The following is a 22,048-nucleotide window of genomic DNA, read 5'->3' on the forward strand; positions in this document are numbered from 1 at the left end:
CTATTAAATGTTTGAAGTATATGTGTTTTACAAATTACACCAAAAAGATTAAAAGTAAAATAATTAAAATAGACCAAAATATTTACTGAAGAAAATTTTAAATGGCTTACAAATGAGATGATGCTTCAGACCATTGCTAATTAGGGAAATGCAATTTTAAAAGACAATGCTATCCTATTTCACATTCATTGTACTTAACACTACCAAATATTAGCAAAGAGGCAGAACAATAGAATTCTATACATGGCTCGAAGGAAAGTCAATTGTAGCAATCATTTAGGAAAGCTACTTGGAATAACATCATAGTGCCACAGCTATGCCTATCCTAGGAATAGCAAGTAACCTCTGCTCTTTCTGTAAAAGAGTTCTGCATGTGTGCAAGAGGAGCCGTGCACAAAACTGTAAATAGATGAAACACTTAAAGAAACAGCAACCTGGACCCAGCCAGATATCTAATGGGGCAATATAGAAATCAATCATGAGATATAACACCAAGGAAACTGAATAAAGTAAAATTGTGTGCATGAAAGTTTATGAGTCTCAGGAGCATGATATCAAAGGGAAATAGAGTTATTGCTACAAAAATAGTTAAAGGGAGTTATTCTGTGCACAAAGTTAAAAGGTTGTAATAGGAAACAACATATTAAGAGGGGAAATACATAGGTATATTATAAAGAAATACAGAAAACAAATACAAAATTCTCAACAGTACTTATTACTAAGAGGAAAAAACATGCATGGGATCAGGAAGATGTAAGTATAAAGACTTGCCAATAATACCAATATTTGTGCTTTCCTCACATTTTTATAAATGTTTTGTATATGTGGAATGTAATGATCTGAAATAAGATTGACTTTAAAAAAAAAAAATCCATTCAGAAAAGCTGGGCATGTTGGCACACACCTTTAATCCCAGCAATAGGGAAGCAGAGGTAGAAGAATCACTGAGTTCAAGACCAGCCTGAGAGTACAGAATGAGTTCCAGGTTATCCTGGGCTAGAGTGAGACCCTACCTCAAAAACCAAAACAACAGCTGGAGAGATGGATTAGTGGTCAAGGTTCTTGCCTGAAAACCCAGGTTTGATTCCCCAGTACCCACTTGATCCAGATGCACAGGATGGCGTGTGCAGCTGGAGTTCATTTACAGTGGCTAGAGCCCTAGTGTGCCCATTCTCTCTCTCTCTCTCTCTCTCTCTCATTCTCTCTCGATTTTTCTCTTTATCTCTCTTAAATAAATTAATTAATTAAAAATAATTTAAAAACAACAAAAAAATAAAAGAAGCCACTCAGAAAGAAGCCTGGGAAAGCAAATGGGCAGATTTGAAGAGCATCTGTCTCCATAGTGATGTGTCCATTACTTCCTCATGTTCCAGTCAGCACCCCTGTTATTACTATTGTGCTGGGGCTGTTGTTTCACCTTAAACTTCCTTGTGGGTCACTCCTCAGCATCACCTACTAAGTCCCTGTGGGCACCCAAGTTTACTACCCTGTGCTAGAGCAATGCCTCTCAACATGCACCCCTGAACCAGCAACTTCTGCATTACCTAGGGATGTGTTACAAAAGCAAATATGTTAGTGCTGCCCCAGACCTGCTAATTCAGACACTGGGGCCCAGTGTACCTCATCCGAATGGGAGCAGCATTCATTTCCAGAAACTCAGCTTCCTTCTGTGCCGCCTAAGCCAGCAAATTGTGACTGTTAATCTATGGTCCATAATTGATGGACATTACTTAAGAAGTAGTTGTTAATCTATGATCCAGAATTGGTGGATATTACTTCAGATGTGGCGGTTAATCTATGGTCCAGAATTGGTGGACATTACTTCAAAAGTGGTTGTTAATCTATGGTCCAGAACTGGTGGACATTACTTCAGAAGTGGTTGTTATGCTCCAGAATTGGTGTACATTACTTTAGATGTGGTTGTTAATCTATAGTCCAGAATTGGTGGACATTACTTCAGAAGTGGTTGTTAATCTACGGTCCAGAATTGGTGGACATTACTTCAGAAGTGGTTGTTAATCTACAGTCCAGAATTGGTGGACATTACTTCAGAAGTGGTTGTTAATCTATGGTCCAGAATTGGTGGACATTACTTCAGAAGTGGTTGTTAATCTATGGTCCAGAATTGGTGGACATTACTTCAGAAGTGGTTGTTAATCTAGAGTCAAGAATTGGTGGACATTACTTCAGAAGTGGTTGTTAATCTATGGTCCAGAATTGGTGGACATTACTTCAGAAGTGGTGCCTCTCTAGTTCCTAAGGGCTCTTGCAAGATGTTTATCCTCACTGGAGAAATTAGCATAGAATCAAACTGTGATAAGTCTGCCTGAGTGTCAAAGGACATTAATAAGAGCTACGAAGCAGCACCAGGTTCCTTCTTGTCTCTGTGCCCAGGAGACGGTAATTCCCAGCCTGTCACTGTAGGGCAGTCTCAGAGTGGCTCTCTCCCTAAGCACTCTTGTATTTCCAAGACTGGGATTAGAGGAGGGAAGCATGCATTTCTGAGTGCTCTTGTGAAGCCCCAGGGCCTTCTTGGCAATCCTCGTCTAGGCCATGAGGGTAGCAGTTAGTTTCAATGCCTGTTTGAAATGACAATTCTCCAAGATCAACACACATTCCCTGTATCAAGCTCTTTCTCCTCCTCTCTGTATCTTTTCAGTGACTCTTTACTTTGAATGCTAGGCACAGTAGTAGATGGGCATAGTAATTATACTTGGAATTTGACATAGACTTTTTAAATATAAGAAACAGCATGTACTATGTAGTGGACATTGCTTGGACACGTCCAGTGGGCACTCTTACTCACACTTACGTGGCATTAGTTTTGGAAATACAAGCACTGATTCCATGAAGAAAGAGGTGACAATTAATTACAGGGTAAAGATGTTGACCTTTATTAATGTAGTTTTTCTGGTAATGTTAAGGCCTGATAAGCAACATACTGGCTTTGGCTTCACTGAATTGGGTCAAAATCTGAGTTCTGCCATTTAGCTGGAAGTATAGCCTTGAGCAAGCTGCTTACACATAGCTTCGTGATTGTAACAACCAGGACTTTAGGGACACTGAGTTGACAGGGTTTTGTGAAGGCTAAGATTGCACATATGAAGCCTCATGACACTGTCACCAGTAAACACTCCTGATGAATGAGCAAGAAATGATATGGACAAAATAAATCAAGCCAAACTCTAAATGGCTTCATAAGCTCAGGGTTCAAATAGTTCCTAAGAAGCTTGAGAGAATTTTGATAAGAACGATGACATATTCAGGAATTACATATGGAAAGAAAACTGGGGGAAAAAAAGGAAAATTTGAGACCAAAATGGTTGAGGCAGTTTGACAGGTTAGTGATGACCTTGTCTACCAAGGAAGGAGATATTGTGAGTTAAAAGCTGAGTTAACTGGTAAAATTCAGGGGTGGGGAGAAAGAAAGGATGAAGGAAGGGGGCTGGAGAGATGGCTTAGCCGTTAAGGCGCATGCCTAGAAGCCTAAGGACCCCAGTTCGATACTCCAGGTCCCCTGTAAGCCAGATGCACATGGTAGCACATGCATCTGGAGTTTGTTTGCAGTGGCTAGAGGCCCTGGAGTACCAATTCTCTCACACGCACTCACTCTTTCTCTGTGTCTATAATCAATAAATAAAAATTTTTAAAAATCTTTTTAAAAAAGAATGAAGGAAGGCATAGCAGAGAGAGTAGAAGACAGCAGGATATAGTATTAAGAATGCTAATGCATGACATAAGGAGAAAAGGAATCAATATTATACAAACAAAGTCATTAGAAAACTCAAGATAGGGCTGAAGAGATGGTTTAGCAGTTAAATAAAGCTCTTGGCTATGAAGCCTGAGGACACAGATTCAATTCTCCACAACCCACATAAGTCAGGTACACATGGTGGTGCATGCATCTGGAATTCATTTGCAGTGGCTAGATACCCTGGTACACACATTTTCTCTCTCTCTCTCTCTCTCTCTCTCTCTTTCTCTCTCTCTCTTTCTCAATAAAGAAAGAAAATAAAAAATGAAAACTTAAGATAAACTTCCTCTGTCAGCCAGACTCTATAGAAAATAAAGAAATAAAGAGGAAATGTTCCCAATCTCCCTTCCAATTTTAAGTCAATGTCAGGAACATAGGGCAAGCTCCACTTGGATGGAAAGTCTAGGCTAGGCAGACATCACTTCCTGTTGCCCTGGTAACAACTCTTTTCTTACTGTACTGAAATTATTTCCCCATCTTGAAGGGAAAAAAAAAAAACATGCAAGTAAAATAAACAGTATCTTAGGTAGAGCCGTACTGAGGCACTCTTGGTGAAGGTCTTGTGAGAAGGAGAAGATAAGGCAAGGGGACTGGGTCAAGACACAGAGGAACCCGGTCAGTAAGGATGGATGAAGTCAGAAGACGTGATGTGCTTCTATGTAGCAGGATGAGAAGCCTGTTGCTTCTCTTTAGGATCGACCGAACTGCTGCAGTGGGTAGGAGTTCGGAGAGAAGGCTGCCGAAGGGAAACCACCTAAAACAGAAACAGGAGGTAGGAGCCCCTCTGCGTCTGTGACATGGCTGGGGCTGGCTCAGTGGTGGCACCTCACTGGCTAGGTGGCTCCTGTGGCCACTTGGGCACGAGAAGGTCTGCCGTGCCCCAGGGCAGAGTGGTGACAACGACAGGAGCTCTTGGGTGGTCTCGTTGACGTGTTCAGGGGCTCTGAGCTTCAGAGGCATGAACCTGACAAACTGTTCTAAATGAGAGCCCTTGCTGCCGTCCTCGTCTTCAGCTGAGATGCTTCCTTCGCATCACAAGGGAAGCTGCCGTCCTAGTCTTCAGCTGAGATGCTTCCTTCGCATCACAAGGGAAGCTGTCCTCCTGTTGCCTCTGTGACAATACTCTAAAGCATTCAGGGAATGGTTGAGCTTCTGTTAATATTCTTCTCATTTAAGTGAGTTAGGCAAAAAAAAAAAAAAAAAAGAAGAAGAAGTTTTCCAAGGAGTATGATCCTGTTTTTCCATCACTGTTAGCTGACTTTGACTTCTCAGAACCCACATGAAAAGTTGGGTGGGATCACACATGTCTAAAATCCCAGTCTGGCATCAGGGGCAGAGACCAGAGAATCACTAGGGCTGACTGACAAAAGGCTGTTGGTTCAGGTGAATATCGAAACCTTGTCTCAAGAAAATACATGGTTGAGCTACAGAAAAGTACACCCAAAGTTCTCCTCTGGCCCCCACATGCACACACATATGCATGCATCATATATCACGTACCCACTACACACACGCAGACACAGTGGACAGTGGTTGAGGGAGACACCCAACGTCCATTGCTGGCCACCACACGTGTGCATACATACTTGTACACACAGCTGCACAGATATGCACCCACACTTACATATGCAAAAGAAATGGGGTTGGATATGGGTTAAGAACTTGGTTAGTTATGCCAATAAAGAAAATGAAAGTGATAACCAGTTGGCTATAAGATAACATGCTGCCACAATCCTGTAACAAGCTTCTCTATGACCCTGGTGACCTGTGATGATGCAGCCTGGAACCCCTAGGTTTTCTGTTGTACGCTTGACCAGGTGTGTAGAGCAAGATCTGGAAGAAAAATCTCATATTCAAATACCGTGATGTCCTGAGCACCAACGTCCTCGCAAATTTACCACAAAGAGAACAGGGTCTTTAGCCCCCAACTTGTGTGAATTACAGGTTGGAGTCCCCCACCCGCGCTCTGGTGATGGAAGCCCCCAAAGGAGTGGAAATCAATGCGGAGGCCGGCAATATGGAAGCCACCTGCAGAACCGAGCTGAGACTGGAGTCCAAAGATGGGGAGGTAAGAAAGAGGTGGGGAGCACAGAAGTCAAAAGGCCCTCACAAGAGGCCAGCCAACACTCCCCCCGCCCCCCGCCCCAGAGCCTTTCGGACACTGAACCTGACCCTACACCATATCAGCCCAGATCGTCCATATGACAGTTTTGTTTTCTGGAACAAGAACTCGAATCGCATGATTAGAAGCCAACCCCAGAATCCACGAGGATTACAGGCCATTACTTGGGACGTTCTGGGATGAGGGCATGCATTACCAGTGCAGTGCTAAGACTAAAAACCAACGCTAGTCCCAAACCCCTTTTGCGTTGCCTTACAACCAGATTTAGGTAGCCAGCATAACTAAGCTCTATATCACACTCATCTGGCTAGAGATGGGCCTCATTTACTTGTAGTTATTGTATGGTATATGTTTGCGTATGCATTGAGAATCCCACAGCTATTATTGCCAACAAAAGCAAGCTGAAACCTAACACAAGCAGGCAAGCAAAGAACGAAGCACTTCCAGGAACTCTCCCACCACAACACCATTGCGGGGGGCGGGGGGCACAAATCTGCTTGTTTTTTGTTTTTTGGTTTTTTTAATTTTATTTATTTATTTGTTTGAGAGCGACAGACACAGAAAGACAGATAGAGGGAGAGAGAGAGAATGGGCACGCCAGGGCTTCCAGCCTCTGCAAACGAAGTCCAGACGCGTGCGCCCCCTTGTGCATCTGGCTTAGTGGGACCAGGGGAACCGAGCCTCGAACCAGGGTCCTTAGGCTTCACAGGCAAGCGCTTAACCGCTAAGCCATCTCTCCAGCCCAATCTGCTTGTTTTTTGCTGGAAAATCTAAAAGTCCTTTCGGACGAAAGAAGTATGATTTGACTACAGACTTTGAAAGCATTTTTAAGTGTTTACAGGTGAACTTTTTATTATTATTATTTTTATTTATTTATTTGAGAGTGACAGACATAGAGAGGAAGAGGCAGAGACCGAGAGGGAGAGAAAGAGAGGGGAAGAGTGGGCGCACCAGGGCCTCCAGCCACTACAAACGAACTCCAGACACATGCACCCCCCCCTTGTGTATCTGGCTTATGTGGGTCTTGGGGAATCGAGCCTCGAACTGGGTTCCTTAGGTTTCACAGGCAAACACTTAACCGCTAAGCCATCTCTCCAGCCCCTACAGGTGAACATTTTAAGAATAAAAATAGTGAGGAAATGATTTCTTAAGGCAAAACGCTCTTCCATCTTGCGCTTCCACTAAGAGGGCACCGGCTCTCCTTGCTTCATCACACCTACTCCATAGTTTTGAAAGCCCCCTTTGGACTGGCTTGACATTTGCTATTCTGTTTTAAAAGAGTGTGTCTGATGGTGCCTTCTGTTAGTACAACTGCTTCTTTAAACAACTACGAGCCACACACATAAAAACAGCAGCTGTTGCCCCTAAGCCGTTCACAGCCATTCAGACTTGAACTCCGAAGGAGCCAGTTGTGACCATAAATCTAATGACACTTTCCACCATGGCTCACATTTTATAGTCAGGTACTTTTTCGAAGTATATTCTAGTGAGTATCCCTATCACAAGCTAGAAAGAGAAAGAGAAACCAAAGTTCACTAGTCTTGGAAAACTTGGAAAATGCTGCATTCTCTGCTGTCTTCTTGGAAATTCATCTTGCACACAGATGTGGGATGTCTCACGGCAATAAAAGTACGTTTTGTGTACCATTTCCATATATGTCCTTCCAAAGCATGATTCATACCCTATACATCACACGGCTGCAAAATGCTAATGTGGACCAAAGCTGGATTATCTTACTAGAAGATAGTTCGTGTCATGTTGCACACCAGATCTGTCTAGCTCACCTCCACAGCCACACTGACAGCATCTCTCAGCACACAGTAGGCATGTGTGAAGTTTCGATGGAACAGAACGTTTATCTGTTTCTGAATGTCAAGAGCTCAGGCGGCAGCCTCTGACTAACTCTCTCCTTCCCGTTTGTTCTCTTCAGATAAAGTTAGATGCTGCGAAAATCAGACTACCTAGGCTGCCTCACGGATCCTACACACCCACAGGAACGAGGCAGAAGGTCTTCGAGATCTGTGTCTGCGCCAATGGGAGATTATTCCTGTCCCAGGCAGGGACTGGTTCCACTTGTCAGATAAACACAAGTGTCTGCCTATGAAAGACTGCACCCCCAGTGGACATTGTTGGCAGCACAAAGGCCATTTTTGGCTTGAATCACTTGGCTGCCAGCTATTTTTACTAGAACACAGAAAGCCTATCAAAGACCTTGTGTGTGTGAGAGAGAGAGAGAGAGTGAGAGAGAGAGAGAGCATTGTGTGTGTGTGCTTGTGTGTGAGAGTGGATATAAATATATATAAATAAATATAAATAAATATATATATCCTCTGTATAAAATGAGGTTTCAGTACAAAAGGAACCATGGGTGACCCTGTGACCTCAGCCACCGCCATTTTCCATCCCATCTCCACCACCTACATCACAGCATCTACGTATTCCCCAGACAGCTGAGCATCCCACAGCGTACCCAGCACTTGCAGGACATCCCTCAGAGTGTCCCAGTGACAGCGTATCTCCTTCTGGAGTCTCGTTAGAGGCGATGATGGCGGGAATCTCCAGTCCATACCCAAGTGCTAAGATACTTGCACCGAAAACTGATGTTTGGCACACCTGTCACCCCAGCACTGGGGAAGCAGAAGTGATTGAGGCCACTGTGGTTACGTAGTGAGACCCTGTCTCAAAGAACAAACACCTGGCTTCCCTTTCTTAGCTTTAGCAAGGCTGGCCAACTTCGCCTCCTCTTCAAGATGCCCTTTCAAATGCCGGTGGGGCAATCCCACGAAAGCCAGGCCCCCCCTCATAAAAAAAAACACCCTCAAAATAGCCACCCTGTCTTTAAAGACAAAGGAACTCTGGGTTTTGTCATTGAGTGCGTGAGGAGGGCAGAGCTTAAAAGAATGTGATCCACTCACCTAGCTTCGCCTTATCCCACTTCCTTTAGACTCTCATATTTCTCACAGGCAACCTAAGAGTTGTAAATCAGCGCCAAACAGGAGAGCAGCTGCTCCTCTGTTGGCTGGAAGCTACTCAGTGGCCTGACAGGCAAAAGAATAAATGGGCAATATGTCTCTGTTTAAAAGAAAAAAAAAAAGTGTGATTCAGAAACCACTGTGCTGTCCTTCTGACTTTATCCAATAGATTTGGACCCAAAGTGAGTCGGGGCTTTCCCAGGCTCTAAGAGAAGCCATTCTGAGGTGGAACCCTAAGAGCAGCGCAGGGCGGAAGCGGAGCTTGTGCTCCTGTGTCTCTTGGGATTGGAAGGTAATTCAGACAGTTGTCATGGTCTAAAGGCATCCACGGGGCCTCTTGCTTTTTTCCCTTCTTGGGTGTTTTTTTTTTTTTTTTTTTCCAGTGCTGGGGTATTCATATGCCTGAACCCATTATGATGTTTTCTCCAGGAATCACAGACCTCACCTATGATATGCCGCCAAACTGGCTCACTATGAGCTAATGTAAACAGAGTCCTGAGTCGTTATCAGGATTCCTGTGCCGCCCAGAGCTCAGCAGCTCTCTGATTCCCGCCATCAGCTACCTCTTTCCACCCCGCCTTCATTACCATTCTCCAGGGTCACCCTGGCCAGCTCTTGTGCTGGGACAGGGGATTACACCCTCTCTGTTCAAAGAGGAAGAAATGTGCCTATGCCTTAAGTCAATGCACTCAGCAAGGAGAAGCACATCCGACTTATCTTGTGTTGTCTGTAGTTTACTTCGGGTGGGTGGAGGGGTCGGTTTCGTCCTGACAAGGCATCCCTCGGGAGCCGGTACACAAACCAAATGGTCAACAGATGCGGACTCTTAAAAGAGCCCAGAGTGGAGAGAGAGCCGGCTTCAACCATCCTTGATGCCATCAGGCAGAATGTGACCCTCACAATCCTAAATGAAGTTGTGTTCGTGGGCCTGACTGGGATATTTGTTTTCGTTTTTGTTTTTGTTTCCCTCAACAAGGTTCTAATTTTTTTCCTTATTTCACAAGCAGGGGAAGGTTTGTCACAGAAGATGACCTAAAGGTTTGATACATTTGAATGACACTCAAGTACCGGGCAGAGGTTTGTAGACATGAAATGTAAAGCAAGCTATGTGTCACTCAGTTACTTAACACTAAGCGGCGGGGGGTGTCCTCGCCTGGGCAGCCACTTCCAGCTGGCATCAGGCCTGAGCTGCTTCCCTCGCCCTCACTGCATACCTCATGCAGGAACCCTGCGTTGGTCCATCTTAGGGCAAGGCCATACAATCGCTCTGTTGGTAGCATTAAGGTCTAAAGAATGGATGCCCTGGGAGACATCAAGTTACTTGACATCATTGTTACCAATAACATGTAGACCCTCACTGCCAGAATCTGCTCGTGTCTCACATGGGGTTTGTGTTCAAGCCACGCAAAGCCCTTCTCAGATGGTAGGAGCACCTACCCCATATCATTCAGGCAAACACTAATAACTTTCTTGTCCCTGGCTAACGCAAAATATAAGAAGACAGGATGTTTTGCTTTTTCTCTGGTGGGGGAGTGGGGCCTAGGGGATGGGTGGGAAGGCCTTTTTCTTAAGCAGACAAACTGCCTTCAAATCTTGCCAGATCACATACAAAAACAAAAATTTCCCTGAACCACTTTCCTCTGATTTTGTTCAAATCATGACGTAGAAGTCATGCCCCTTTGGGGGGGTTTTGCTAAGTAACAGAGAAAAGACTGCTATGATTCCTCATGCAAATTTTAATCCTGAGCGTAAGTAGACCACAATGGAACAAAAATGCCAGCAAGCCAGAGCCTTAATCAAGAGCCTGGTGAGGGAAAGCACATGGTAAAATCCCTGTTTTCATGTATGCTTCATGACCACAATGTTTAAGATAATAAGAAGAATCTCTGGCAAAGGTGAAGTTATGTATTTCAGTTCAGACTTTAGAAACTGGTAAAAATGCATCCTAAGTGTATCAATGTACTTTTATTTTTTCTCCCAATGCCCTCCAATCAGAATATACTTGTCTACGGTCATAGAGAACGCTTTACCTGAATTCTGGGAGAGGTGGGGGTGAGCAGAGCTTTCACATCAAAGTCTATTGACCCCTAATTTTTAAAAAGTGATGCTCTTTCTAATCTTTACACATACTATTTTCTAGACAATCATAGCTTTCAGTGTGTTTAATAGTGGGTGGTGTGACATCACTGAGATGAATAATTCATGTGCTACAAGTTCTAGCATGCTAATATTCTGCAGAAGGTATTATATGTCGATTGCAAAGTACATTGATCATTTAGTTCCATTTAATATCTGCTCAGTAAGTCATGAAAGTTCCACTTGGGGAGCCCACCTGAGTATGTCAGTGGCTTTGGAAGGCTCTGTGGTGGATTTGCCAAGGTAGAAACCTGGAAGGCGGCTTCATAACTGTTATGAGACTAAAGGACAGAGCTTATAAACTTGAACTGGCTTTGAGCTCCCGCCAGATCAATCTCTCTTTGGGCAAATTTTATCATGTATACAGCAATCATAGACCAAAGATTGCTTATAGCTTAGCCCCAGAACAGGGTCAGAAAACTATGAACTGAAGACCAAATCTGACTCACCATCTATTTTTATAAATAAAGTTTTATTGTAACACAGACACATACTTTCATTTACATGTTGTCTATAACCAATGTCACTCTATCAAATCAGGGTTAAGCAGTATTGGAGGCTACATGACCCATGAAATAACATTATTACTTTGTGATCCTTATAGGAAAAAGTTTGCTGACCTCTGACCTAGTGGTCACTTATGGAATGTGTTAGATATATAAGAAAGAAAGCAGATTTTTTCAGTAGCAGGGAGTAGCCTATATTTCCATGGGAACATGAGAATATAAAATTTGGTAAAATACTTAAGAAGGTCTTTTTTACACTGCATGAGGAAGAACTCGCTTTTAGAGAAACGGAACCATAGGAAGGTGTAATTTCAGGAAGCTTAGTGGGAAAGGAAACTGTGATTCTCCCTGTGTTTTCCAAGGACCCCTAATAAATAGGTACCCTCAGGTCAGGAGTGGGTGTCAAGAAATGAAGCAAGGAATCCTATGATTTAAGTGCAGAATCTCTTTCCCTCATATCTCCATGCGGAAATTTCCACATCTTCCCATATCACAAAATGCTTCTGATTCTAGGTCCTCTGAAGAATCCTTTTGACTTCACGGGACTTTCTGGAACTCTGTGACTTTGGTTATCAAAACTCCAGTGCATATATTGTTCCTACAATCACACCAGGCCTGGAGGTGTGGTCAGACGATGGAGAAGCAGCTTCTTAGTACATGGGGAAAACATAGCAAAATTCTCTTTATGAAGCTGTTTCTGGGAGTGACCAGGTTAAAGTTGGCTTCCTTTCTCTTCTAGATATATCAGTGTTTTCTGTTGTTGTTCCTTGGAGTATAAGGAATGCCAATGGAGGATATGTTTTAGATTCCAACATCTTGTAGAGCATTTGACTGCAGATTTCAACATCTCCTTCTGTATGGCAAGGCAGGGTCCTCTCAGAGAGGTGTTCCTGGTCAGCAACCCTTTCACTGATGTAAGCTATGGGCTCACTTATGTTAAGACATCAGTTTCAAATGAGCCTTTCTGAGTGTGACTGTTTACTATGGAGGAAAGATACATTTTAATGAAAATGACTGCCATTTCAAGCCCCTAATTTCAGGACTACCCTCTGCCTTGGGTGTGGATACAGTTGAAAGAAGACCATGTTGGTCACAGGATGTGAATGTCTTGGTTGTGTTTATTTTAGGCAAAAATGTAGCATGATGTTTAAACCAACTGATTGAATTGATCCCTTTTTAAGTACCTGACGTTTTTCTTAAGGCTCTGTGAAAGGTAGAAAAAAATCTCCTTTATGAAACTTGTAAACAAGTTCTGGTTTCCTCCTTCCTCCTACCCCAGGAAGTCTTGGGCACAGGGAAGATAAACAAGCAGTTCCTTGGGCGACATATTTGCAAGGTGCACCCACAGCCGCAGGTGTGTGGGGGACAGTGTCAATGAAAGAAAAACCTCTGGAAACAGTCCTTTTATCTCAAAGATAAAATGTCTCCTTTGTAGCCTTTCATCACTTTCTCCTCGATGGAAGATTTTCCCCCATTCCAACAACATATTGTCATTAACATAGTCAAAGCTACTGCATTGGGATGTCAGATGCATCTCTTTCTTGTGGTAATCAGAATTTAAACTTAGACAGTTGCCTCTGAATTTCCCATTCACAAAGCCAAGCCTCTGATAAGAGACGAGCAGTCGCAAGCTTGCTGCTTCCGCCAATGTGGCACACCCCGCGCCCTGGCACTTTTGAAAGCAACACAATTGCTGTGCTGCTCAAAAGCTATGTCCTTGGAAGTTCTCAAGGCAGGGTCCTTTTTTTAAGTGTTGTTAGAGCCCAAGTGTAAAAGAAAATCCCCCTTTAGGGTAGCCATGCTCACACCTTGCAACCCCCCCCAACTTTGATTTTGTAGAAATGAACAGAGTAGGAAATCATTTTGAGAAAAAGAGAGGCTTGGATGCCGTAAGAAGTGTGATGTCATAATTTGGAATTAATGATGTCAGAAAACCCATCAATACCCAGCTTCAAACACAGTGACAGCAACACTGGCTGCCACTGCCCCCGCACCAGGCAGCATCAGCACTCTGAGGTTTGCAACTGGAAGAGAGCAGACCTGCTATAGACGAGGAGCAAGCTTACAGACACAGTCCATCTGTTGTGCCAGGAAGGTGGGGTAGCACTCCAAATGCCCCATTCCGCATGCACATCCTCAATAGTAACTGTGTGTGGTTTTTGCTTCCTCACTAAACAAAACAAACACGAAGGTGCCACATTGGGAGAAGAGGAAACCAAACATGTATTTGAAGGAAAAATCTGCTCTGCACAGAGTTGTCCCTAGCCCTGAAATGTCTTCACAACCTGTTTCTACATTTGGGTTCATTCGCTCAGAGAGACAGTTCAAATTTCATAAATGAGAAGCATGCTGGCATGTCACGCTCTTATGAACCTAATTCATAGGATTCTAGGATCTTGGACTCCATCGACAATGCTAGACAATGTCTCTCCAAAAAAAAAAAAAAAAAAAAAAAAAGGTATGCTCACAGAATTTTACAGAAATGTAAGATTTTTCTTAGATGCACAACATACTCTAAGATATGGAAAGAAGTGAATTCTATTCTCCAATCATCATAATTGTCTATTAATTAATTATACATTGACCTATTTGCTGAGCTGTGTCCTAAATTATTTACAAGCATTCATTAATTTCATCCATAAAGCAGTCCTTTGCATTGAGTTCTATCATAGTTTTAATTTACATAGGGTAAGAAACTTATCCAAGGTGACTGGCTATAAAGTGACACATCTGTAATGCTGTCTCAATCTTGACCAATACATTATGAAGTCAACAATATGTCTGCTTGTTCTCCAAGTTGGTGGCAAGTGTTTTACTAGGTTTTAGACTAGATCTTCTTCTTTGATGAATGAGGTTACAGAACTTTTAGATCCATTTTTTCTGTTTTCTTATCAGGACTGAATACTAAAATGAAAATACAGCAAGTCTGGCTTAATAACATAATCTGGAATCGAAAACTTTGCTCTTGGGGTGACTCTTGTTCAGTCAGGCTCCACATCTGAACAGATTAGAAGGCATTTAGGTTGTCTGTCTTACACGGAGGATAAAATGTGAATACTCGGGTGTGTGTCTGTGTGTCTGAACAAGGCCATGCTCCCCAGACCAGCACATTTCTTTCCCTTATGCCTCCTTTCAAAGGACCACTGTCTTGTTTTCAGAGAGGTCTTTAACATGGCATAGTTATCATTCTTCTCTACCTTTGCTTCCTGAGGAAGGAAAGATCAGATTAAGCTCTCTTACTAAGAACCACCCAAGACTCAGGCTTAGGTGTTCGATGCCCCGTGGAGCTCTGCTGGCCTCTCGGTAGCAGCTCAAGCTGCCAGGCTTCACAAATGGGCTGTACCCTCCCCGTGTGCACAGTTCTCAGCGGAGCCGTCAGCCCATCGCCATTAATTCATCTGAATTGGAGATGAGATCCATTGGCCTTTTGTTGTATACATAGTTCAACACTTCAAGTGGTACACATCTTACCCTGGTGCCCTACATTCACCAACGAGGCTGGTGGCATTTCAGTCAGGAACGGAGTAACGAATGCATCTCCCTCTCATTACAACTGGGTAGGTGTGGGGCCCTTAACATCTTGTGAACACAGAATTGAGCTTTGATCTATAATATTTAAGACAAAATCTTTTTTGAAGAGTTTCCTCAGGCAAAGTCCTTCTGAATAGGCAATACACCAACAGGCTGTGAACCTACCCCGCCCAGAGCTATGAGAGCCATGGCACCGAGAGACAGGGTTCCTCCTGCTCCTGTGGGCATGGAGGGGGGCTGGATGCGTGAACAGTACCCCAGCACACACGGCCCCAGGCTAGTGCTTGCCTGCAACAACCTCCCCTAAAACCTTGGAAAAGGGATTCACAGTAAAGACCACATTTGAAAATAGTTCAGTTAGGAGTTCCCCAATGGTATGGATGTCCAAATGGCAGGCCAGGGACTGTTATCTTTAAAGAGTCTCATGTTACCAACCTCACCAGAGGCCTAAAGGAGAAGAGCGATGTCAGCATAATAAAGGAAGTACTTGGAACACTTGTATCTTGGCAACACAAAGTTAATTTCCATGTGGTGTTTTCATGAGTGTGGGATGAAGTTTTCCACATGTTCACCATCTCTCCCTGACCAATTATTTTCCTTTTGGGGGTGCCACAGAGAAGCAGGAAACTTCTTGAGAAGGTCATGTTTTCAACAGAAAAAGCAGAGGAAATCTATTGTGGTGTGGCTAGATATATTTGAAGAGATTCTGGAGCTTTTAAAAGAAAAGATGAGATCATAGGAATTCAATTTGTTTGGGGATTTTGAATTTTGAAAAGAAAGCCCCATTCCCATGAAGCAATTGAGTTTAGCTTTTGTGTTACTTGATATTTTGTTTTGTTTTTCCTCTGGGTTTAGGTGTGGTGTAAGAAGAGCTTTTCAGTTTTGTTTTAAATAACATCAATCCTTGCACACTCTATGCAAAAATTTTGTAAGCATTGCAATAATGCTATGAATTACAAGGAACTATTTTAACTTTATTACACTTTCTGTATAAAAAAATTTGTATTTAATATTATTTCAACTGCAGTCTTGTAAAATATATTAATAAAAATAATGATTGGTAAGAAGGAAAGCACCCTTGTCCACTTCTTTAGGTAACTCCTCACTCCTTCTCTCAGAAATAAAATTGCAGGTCAACAATTCCAAATATCTTTGACGGGTGGCCTAACCTGTTGACTAAGCAATTTTAGATCTTGGTAAGAGGCTCAGACAGGTTGTCTTATGAAAACAAATCTTATTTAAGGTAAGCATAGCCTGAAATTTGGGAGTCACTAGGATTTGGAACGGATCAAGGGAATAGCTATTGCTGATGATTCTCCGATCTACCTAAGCTCCTCTGGAAAGGATTTACCACTCCCCTCTCCAAACCTACAAAGAAGCCAGTCTGAATGTCTCCTACTGGGAAAAACCCCTTCAGCCAGCATTTCTTGTCAGCTTGAGGAATCTTTGTCAGAATGAGGCATCTTTGAGTTAACGTCCTCTTCCAAAGACTCAGGAAGATTCCCCAGGTGGAGCCACTGAGTAAGGCACATGAAGGTCTCACAAGGCAGGACCCTGTGACCTGCCTGTCACCATCCATCCTTCATCTCATCTCTCCTGCCCTTCCACAGTGGCAAGTTACTACACGTACTATTCAGTCCATCTTCTAAAACTCTTTTTCACCCATCACCACCCACCCCAGAACATCATCCTTCCTGTAACGTCCATGTGTCATCTTCTCTCCCTGCAGCCTTCATTATTTGCCCTCAGCTCCACCATTAACTTACTTGTATCTCACGATACTACATCCTACTATGCCCTGCCTACTGACTTGCCTATCTGGAAACCTAGAACACTTATATTAATTTTTAAAGTTTAAGTAGAATTGATCCTATGCCTAAATTGGTTCAGTATGTTATAAGGTAGATCATTTCCCCAACTAGAAAATCTGAGACAAATTTTACATATTGCGTGTACATAACAGAGCCAGTGTCCATCCCTGGTTCTATTTCATCAAAGACTACATCCCATTTACTTTACCTGCTGAATGTGCTGAAGGGACATTACAGAGCCCTCAATGTAAAAGGCTGCAATAAAAGTTTCATTGCTATGCAAGGTGCAATTTATGTCTAAAGATGCAGGTAAAGAAAAACCTAAGCCAGATATAATGGATCATGTCTGCAAACTCAAAACTCACACTTGGGAAGCTGAGGTAGGAGGATAACCATGAGCTCCATAACAGTTTGGGCTACACAGAGCTCCAGGTCAACCTGTGCCAAAGTGAGACCCAGCCTCAAAAAATAAAAATCTAAACTAAAGAACATGAGGTCGCCAGTTAACAGACCTGGTGAAAAAGAGACCTCAGCTGAAAAGGAAAAAGAAAGGCTGTGACTGATGAGCCAACTTATCTGACATTGTTGTCAACGCAAAATTAGAAAGTAGATGGAAACAGCAGAAACATTTTTTTAAAAAGTATCCCTTTTATTCAAGAAAGTTTTTCTAAGTAGCTAATAGGTATAAATCAACAACTTTTAGATTTCTTCTTCAAAATTGTAAAATTCTGGGAAAAATTGAAACAGGGCTAGAGCCATGGCTCTGTCAGGAAAGGGCTTGCTAAGCAAGCTGAGGACCTGAGCCCAGCCCCCCGCAGCCACATAAAATCCCAGTGAGCAGTGCACCCTGCAGTTTAGGAGGCAGAGACCACAGAGCCCCCAGAGTGAGCTGGCTAGCTAGGCGAGCTGCACCATGAGTTCTGCGTTCAGGAGAGAACCTCTGCCTCAGTAATTAATGTGGCAGGCAATTGAAGAAAACACCATCAAACCCCATACTCACGCACATGCACGCACATGCACACACGTGCCCCTGCACACTTACAAGTATACATGCACACTTACATATGCAAATTAATTTAAAAAATAAAATTCTATAATGACACAGTCCTACTTTATCCTAGGAAATGAACAGAGCAAAGGGGAAGGGGCTGGGTAGCAGAGCATAGACAGGTACACTGAACCCATTTAAGAAGGGAATCATGAGCCACACGTATGCAATGACATCTGCAATTAAAAATGACAGGTGGGCTAGAGAGATGGCTTAGTGGTTAAGCGCTTCCCTTTGAAGCCTAAGGATCCTGGTTTGAGGTTGATTCCCCAGGACCCACGTTAGCCAGATGCACAAGGGGGCACATGCATCTGGAGTTCGTTTGCAGTGGCTGGAGGCCCTGGTGCGTCCATTCTCTCACTCTCTCTCTCTCCCTCTCTTTCTCTTTCTGTCACTCTCAAATAAATAAATAATAATAAACAAAAAAATGACAGGCTAATTGTACCTTGTATATATCAACTCTTAATTACTCTCAACAATGTAGAGCACTTGGAATTGACGGTCAGTTTACTGTCCCCAAGATCTCTATTTCTCACCAGTGGGAGAACAGCAGATGAGCCTTCTAGTATCCACAGCACAAATTATTAAATGTAATTAAAGAATACTTTGGAGGTACCAAAATAACTCTTATTATAATTTGAAATGGGTGCATAAAATGTGAGCATATGATCTTCCAATTTATAGCGCATTTGAGACACATCTGAGGACAAATAATGTTTTGGCTAATGGATATTAATTAAAGGCACAAATGATGACACTAAATAATCAATTTTCATCTACAGTGAGGCCAAGTTAAGAGTTATATTTTAAAACATAGTGTGCAAAAATTAAGCTATAAAAATTTGAATTGAATCGATACTTAAAAGCAAGCTTTATGGTTTAAATATATAGTATTAGGAAAGATTCAGTTTAACAAGATGTAGGTCCTATCTCCTTGATTACACATAGTTAAGCCACTATAATAGACAAGTTACAGAAAACAAAATATGAAACTGAAAAACAATAATAATAAATTAAATGTGATTTTAGGAGTAATTTTTATCATTGTAACTTGTAAACTGGCACAGCATGAAAAATGAACATCTACGCATACCTACATGACAGCAAAGAAACTTGTCCTTGTACATGATTATAACAGAGAAATAAAGATAACAACAGAATGTAAAAGTTAATCTTCTCAGACTATAGTCTCTCAAAGTAAATGAATATTATATGGCGCCTCCCTGGATATCCTACCTTTATCCTGTGCCTCCCAAGCTCCTAACACATAGGCAGGACCCGTGCTATGCAATGTTCCCTTCCCAGCAAACATAAAAGTAAGGAACTCTCTTTGTTCCTCAGAAATTAAGGCCCCTCTCTCTGGCTTCAGTGGCCCCATATGCTCCTCCAAGATAGGTATACTAACCCCCTCTTTGGACCTGAAGCCCTGGCTTTGTAACACTACCTCACTTTTAAAGGGCATACTCATCTCCCACTAAACTTTTCCCCCACAAAAGAAGTCTTTCTCAGCATCTCTCTACTGAATCTACCTTTAAGAATCTTTCTTAAAAACATCAGAACCCTGAAATTTAAAAGGTGAACAACATTCCCCTAACTAATGGGTGGCTTGAGAAAGAAACCAGACTATTTAAAGGATGATAATTCAAAATGCTATAAATTGGGTTAAGGAGATGGCTTGGCAGGTAAGAGTGCTTGCTGCCAGCAAACATGAAGGCTAGAGACCACCTGAGTTCGATTCCCCAGGACCCACATAAACAACTGGATGTGGCCATATACATCTGTAACCACAGTCCTGCGAGGAACAGAGACTGGAGAATCTCTGAGGATGCAAAGACAGCAGATTCTCATTCAGAGAGAGACTCCATATCAAGGACCTACACGGATGAGTGACAAAGGAAGAACACTGAGCCCTCTCCTTTGGCCTCTCCCCACAGCTGCAAACACATGTGCACATATATGTACATATCCCCCTCCCTCTCTCTCTCACACACACACACACGCACACACAGGAACAGCACCACTACCCATACTACGGGTGCAAAAAATTGCTACAAATGAAAGGTGGTAAAAGCAAAAAGCCCTGAATGTTGGAAAGGCTTTCAATTATAAAAGTTTTAAATTTAATAATAAAGAAATGAATAAAGTACTCACCTTAAGATGCTAGACCATCAGCCAGAAAAGTCAATGATAAAGCTAACATTAGTAATTCTAAATTTTCATCTAGGGAATTGAAAACAAAAAATCTAAAATAGGCAATATTGCCAATAAATATTTAAAAATATAAAAATAACCTTTAAATTCATACATACAAAATTTGAAAGTGTATGTGGAAAACCTCAATGAGATGTACAAATTTTTTAAAAAATCACCAAAGGAAAAATTAAGGTCTGCTTATTTTTTTTAATTTTTTTTGTTTATTTTTATTTATTTGATAGTGACAGAGAAAGAGGCAGATAGGGAGAGAAGAGAGAGAATGGGCTGCCAGGGCCTCCAGCCACTGCAAACGAACTCCAGATGCATGCACCCCCTTGTGCATCTGGCTAACGTGAGACCTGGGGAATTGAGCCTCGAACCGGGATCCTTAGGCTTCACAGGCAAGTGCTTAACCACTAAGCCATCTCTCCAGCCCAAGGTCAGCTTCTTAAGATGACTCTTACTTAAGAAGTTTAGGAAATTCTACCAAGACATTTATTCTCTAATAAGTAAACATTGCATATATGGAGCATAATGTATATGCATATATATTTATAATTTTTGTATGAAAAGATAGAGAAATTCTTTAGCCTGTGCTAATAAAATATACAATATTGACAGAGGGAAATATAACATGAAAAGACCAACTCTTAGCTGTATAGCTCCAAATTAATGAAGTCTTATTTTCATTCAAGTTAGTTTATGCACTCAAAAAAACATCCAAAAGACATTTTTCTAGCTGGTAGAAAAAAAAGTCTATTTTTTTCAGGCAAATAAAATAGAAAAAAAAAGTCAAAGATATGGAATTATATCTACAAAAAGGTGTTAAAGTTGTAAAGGCATAACAGACTTTAAAATCACAGAGCTGGGTGTGGTGGCATATGCCTTTAATCCCAGCATTTGGGAGGCAGAGGTAGGAGGATTGCCATGAGTTCAAGGCCACCCTGAGAGTACACCATGAACTCCAGGTCAGCCAATGCTAGAGTGAGACCCTACCTCGAAAAAAAGAAAAAAAGTCACAGAACAGAAACTTTCAAGGTAACATTTTTTTTTGTTGTTATTTATTTATTTGCAGAGAAAGACAGAGAGAAAAGGAAAGAGAGAGGGAAGAAGAGAGAGCATGGACACACCAGGGCCTCTAGCCGTTGCAAACAAAGTCATTTGCATCGGATTTATGCAGGTACTGGGTACTTGACCCTGGGTCACTGGGCTTTGCAGACAAACACCTGCAAAACCACCCAAGTGTTTACACTTAGCCATCTCTCCAACCCTGAAGATGACATTTTCAAAAATGAGAATTGCAAACCAACTGCATTTGTTACCGTTTTTCTACCTGGAATGCATCCTTTTTCTTTGGCTTGTCTCTACATACCCTGGAAGACTTCACTCCGTCCTCTCCCTGCAGTGAAGCTTCTGTGACTAGTACTCTTGATGTACCAAGCAGCCTTCTCCCTGGCCTCCTGGCCATACCTACACCATGTCTCACAGTAGTGAAGTAACCTTTAATTCTCTGCTTGGCTCAGCAGTCAAGGAATAGCCTCCTTATAACTTTATCACTTGGGCCTAGCAGAGTATGAGGGACTTAAACAGATATAACTGAGTAGACAGAAAAAAACGGAATTGAATGACTTTGCCTTCTATCAATGTATGAGTCAATCTATGATTTATTTTTGCCTTCTGAGTTAGAAAGAAGGAACGTGGGGGTGATCTCCATACTCACTGAGATTGTGAACGGGCAAGTGTGACAGTGAAACAGCCGTAGATATGATGTAAGCAAGCAGTGCTGAGAGAGAGCATGGTGTCAGGGAAACAGAGCTGGAATATCATTGCAGACCAGAGGAAAATGTAGCAATTATTTATTTGATGGCTATTAAAAAAAAAATCAGCATTTTTTGTCACAGTCAACATGGCGTCAGAGACACCATAAATTAACTTCAACAGACCGGAGTTAATTCAGGTGTTCATCTGGCATCTA

General features: G+C 42.2%; 1 protein-coding gene across 2 annotated transcripts in view; it reads left to right on the top strand.

The window, feature by feature from the left end:
- The window catches only part of Sgcd (sarcoglycan delta), a 538,890-nt gene extending 530,652 nt beyond the window's left edge, over positions 1 to 8,238 (top strand). For both annotated transcript variants that reach the window (XM_045151666.1, XM_004657469.2), the window contains exons 7-8: positions 5,699 to 5,822; positions 7,807 to 8,238. In XM_045151666.1, coding sequence (XP_045007601.1) covers positions 5,699 to 5,822; positions 7,807 to 7,980 — 298 coding nt within the window. In that variant the 3' untranslated portion in view covers positions 7,981 to 8,238. The remainder of the gene's footprint in view (positions 1 to 5,698; positions 5,823 to 7,806) is intronic.
- Positions 8,239 to 22,048: the final 13,810 nt, after the last annotated feature.

Source organism: Jaculus jaculus, chromosome 6 (assembly GCF_020740685.1).
Source record: "Jaculus jaculus isolate mJacJac1 chromosome 6, mJacJac1.mat.Y.cur, whole genome shotgun sequence".
In the NCBI taxonomy this organism is placed as follows: Eukaryota; Metazoa; Chordata; class Mammalia; order Rodentia; family Dipodidae; genus Jaculus; species Jaculus jaculus.